Source organism: Nannochloropsis gaditana (genome assembly GCF_000240725.1).
Source record: "Nannochloropsis gaditana CCMP526 unplaced genomic scaffold scaffold472, whole genome shotgun sequence".
NCBI lineage: Eukaryota > Eustigmatophyceae > Eustigmatales > Monodopsidaceae > Microchloropsis > Microchloropsis gaditana.
In genome coordinates, this window is record NW_005803481.1 from 10,963 (window position 1) to 13,170 (window position 2,208).

Here is a 2,208-nt window from a genome sequence, read left to right on the forward strand (position 1 = left end):
GGGAGGGCGGGGTCGAGGGCGTGGGGCAGGTCGAGGAGGAGGAAGGGGGGGAGGGAAAAAAGTGGGCAAGGAGGATTTGGACGCGGAGATGGACGAGTATCATTTCAAGGCGGGAAAAGGACCGGACCCCAAGATCGCGCAGGCGGAGCGGAAAAAGGCGTCATTGGACACGGAGATGGACTCGTATTGGGAGGCAAAGGAAAAAGCAGCGGCCGGCGCGGGGGCTGGCACTGCCACGGAGACCGAGGTACAAAACGGCATGGAGGCGTAAGGGCGGCTGCAGGGAGGGACGATGGGTTTGAGGGAGGGGCGGTGGGGAGGATGAGAGAATGCGCCATGCCGTCAGCGGGAGAGCATTGAGAGAGGAAGCAAGGTGTCCCGTGGTGGGAGTGGAATTATACCACAGGAATGGTTGCTACCTGGCGTGAGAACATCGAAGAATGATGTCCCGAGGCCCCTCTTGTCGTTGTGAGGCTGGATGCATTTCAAGGGGGAGAAACGAGGAAATGAAGGACACGGCGCATTCGAGCGAACAGGCATTCCCCTGGACTTACGAACACTTAAATTTAAGCACGAGTGCTAGCAGATGGACACTTTCGAAGTGTTTGGGTGACTTCAGGCTGATTCTCGGTTCATCTGAGAAAAGAAAGCAATGTATTTCTCCATCCGTTATTTTTTTTTCGTGTGTGGAGAGGACCCGCCTCCGTCATTGCATCTACGTGATGCGTTTCGATCTCTTGGATGCCCTTCGCATTCTCCTGTACTTGTCTGACTGCTTCATTAGGTACCCTTGACCTAGCATTATTATCCTCGACAAAGAGATTTCGTACGACTTATGAAGCTTTTCGTTCTTCCCCGGTGTTGTGACCAGTCACCACGTCGCAAATTGTAATTGTCCGAGTGATTCCTCAAAAATACCAAAAATACCACCGGAGTGACCTTCAAAAGACAAGATTACACAGACAAGTCATTACTCATCCAGTCTTCCCTGCACGAAGTTCAGCGCGGCCCCGGTTTCTGTCAACCGGCGATTGGAACAGAAGAGTAGGTAACAAAATATGCAGATCAAATTCACAATTTAGTAAGGGTCGTTTTGGGCCCCTCTTGTGCCCAATGTACCTAGGGATTGGATTTGTTGAAATTCACATCAAGGCAGGAGGTTACTTCCCGGTGCTTTCATCTGTCGCTCCTACTTCCCCGGAAACATCACCAGGCATTCCAGTTTGAAGATGCCTGTGCACACTTTTTGACCATCCACGTTATAATTACAAAACACGCAGTGTGTGGGGCTCGCTGGGTGGGAAGGCAGGGATCCGGGCCGAGACATGGCACGCTGTTTTGTGGACTGCACAGGTCCGGCAATCTCCCCCTCTCCCAGCAAGCTTGTCTTCCTTACCATCATGCTCTGCTTCGTCACATCCTTCGCCCTACAAAGGCATGACCCAACATTGTCGGTGTCCTGCTCGGCCTCGTCGCCGCCGTCCTCTTCCTCCTCCCCAACAAACTCCGCTCAATCCTCCCCATTTCCTCCTCCCTCTCTTCCTCGAGTACGGGGTCCGCGTGAGTTAGGACGTATGTTAGAAGAGGAAAAGACGCGCGCATTGGCGCAAGAACGAGAAGCAGACGAACGACGTTTCCAATTCGAAACAGAAATGGACGCTGAAGGCATCCGCCGCCCGCGAGACCGCAAGCTTTCCTTTACACCGGCCCCCGCCTTCCTGTCCTCCTCCCACGTCCGGGAACGACCTGGTGGGAAAGGCAGCGCAGATACAAAAGCAAGAATGAACATAGAGCCTATGGCGACTGGTGGAATGGCGGCAGCGGAGGAGGAGGGAGAACTGGCAATTGACCGACACATGCTGCGTAAGGCATACGAGGTCCGTCGCGCCCAGGTAGAGTCATTGAGTCGTTTTCAATCCAAACGGAAACGACACGGACGGCAAAGTGGGCAGGTGGGTGCACAGGGAAGAATTGTGGGAGGTGACGGCGAGAAAAAGATGGGAGAGGGGTTTCTACTCATGGGGGGTGGGAGGGGAGAGGGAAGAGGTGGGAAGGGCCCAATATCAATATCTCAACGGCATCACCGTACCTATTTTTCCAATGCCCATCGAATAAGACGAGGACGTCATTCGTTCGTGTACGCGTCAAGTTTCCGGACGGGGCCGCTTTGACGGCTCGCTTTTGTGAGGGGGAGAAAGTGGAGGTAGG

General features: G+C 54.0%; 2 protein-coding genes across 2 annotated transcripts in view; both read left to right on the forward strand.

Moving 5' to 3' along the window:
* Nucleotides 1-88: 88 nt before the first annotated feature.
* Nucleotides 89-271, forward strand: NGA_0195500 (uncharacterized protein; the record flags this gene model as incomplete). Its single annotated transcript, XM_005854536.1, has 1 exon — nucleotides 89-271. One exon carries the CDS (start codon nucleotides 89-91, stop codon nucleotides 269-271), a length of 183 nt encoding a protein of 60 aa, XP_005854598.1.
* A 1,006-nt stretch (nucleotides 272-1,277) lies between these two features.
* Nucleotides 1,278-2,208, forward strand: part of NGA_0195600 (uncharacterized protein) — a 1,785-nt gene continuing 854 nt past the window's right edge. Inside the window, exons 1-2 of the mRNA XM_005854537.1 lie at nucleotides 1,278-1,952; nucleotides 2,117-2,203. Of these exons, the coding sequence (XP_005854599.1) occupies nucleotides 1,326-1,952; nucleotides 2,117-2,203 (714 nt within the window). The 5' untranslated portion in view covers nucleotides 1,278-1,325. The remainder of the gene's footprint in view (nucleotides 1,953-2,116; nucleotides 2,204-2,208) is intronic.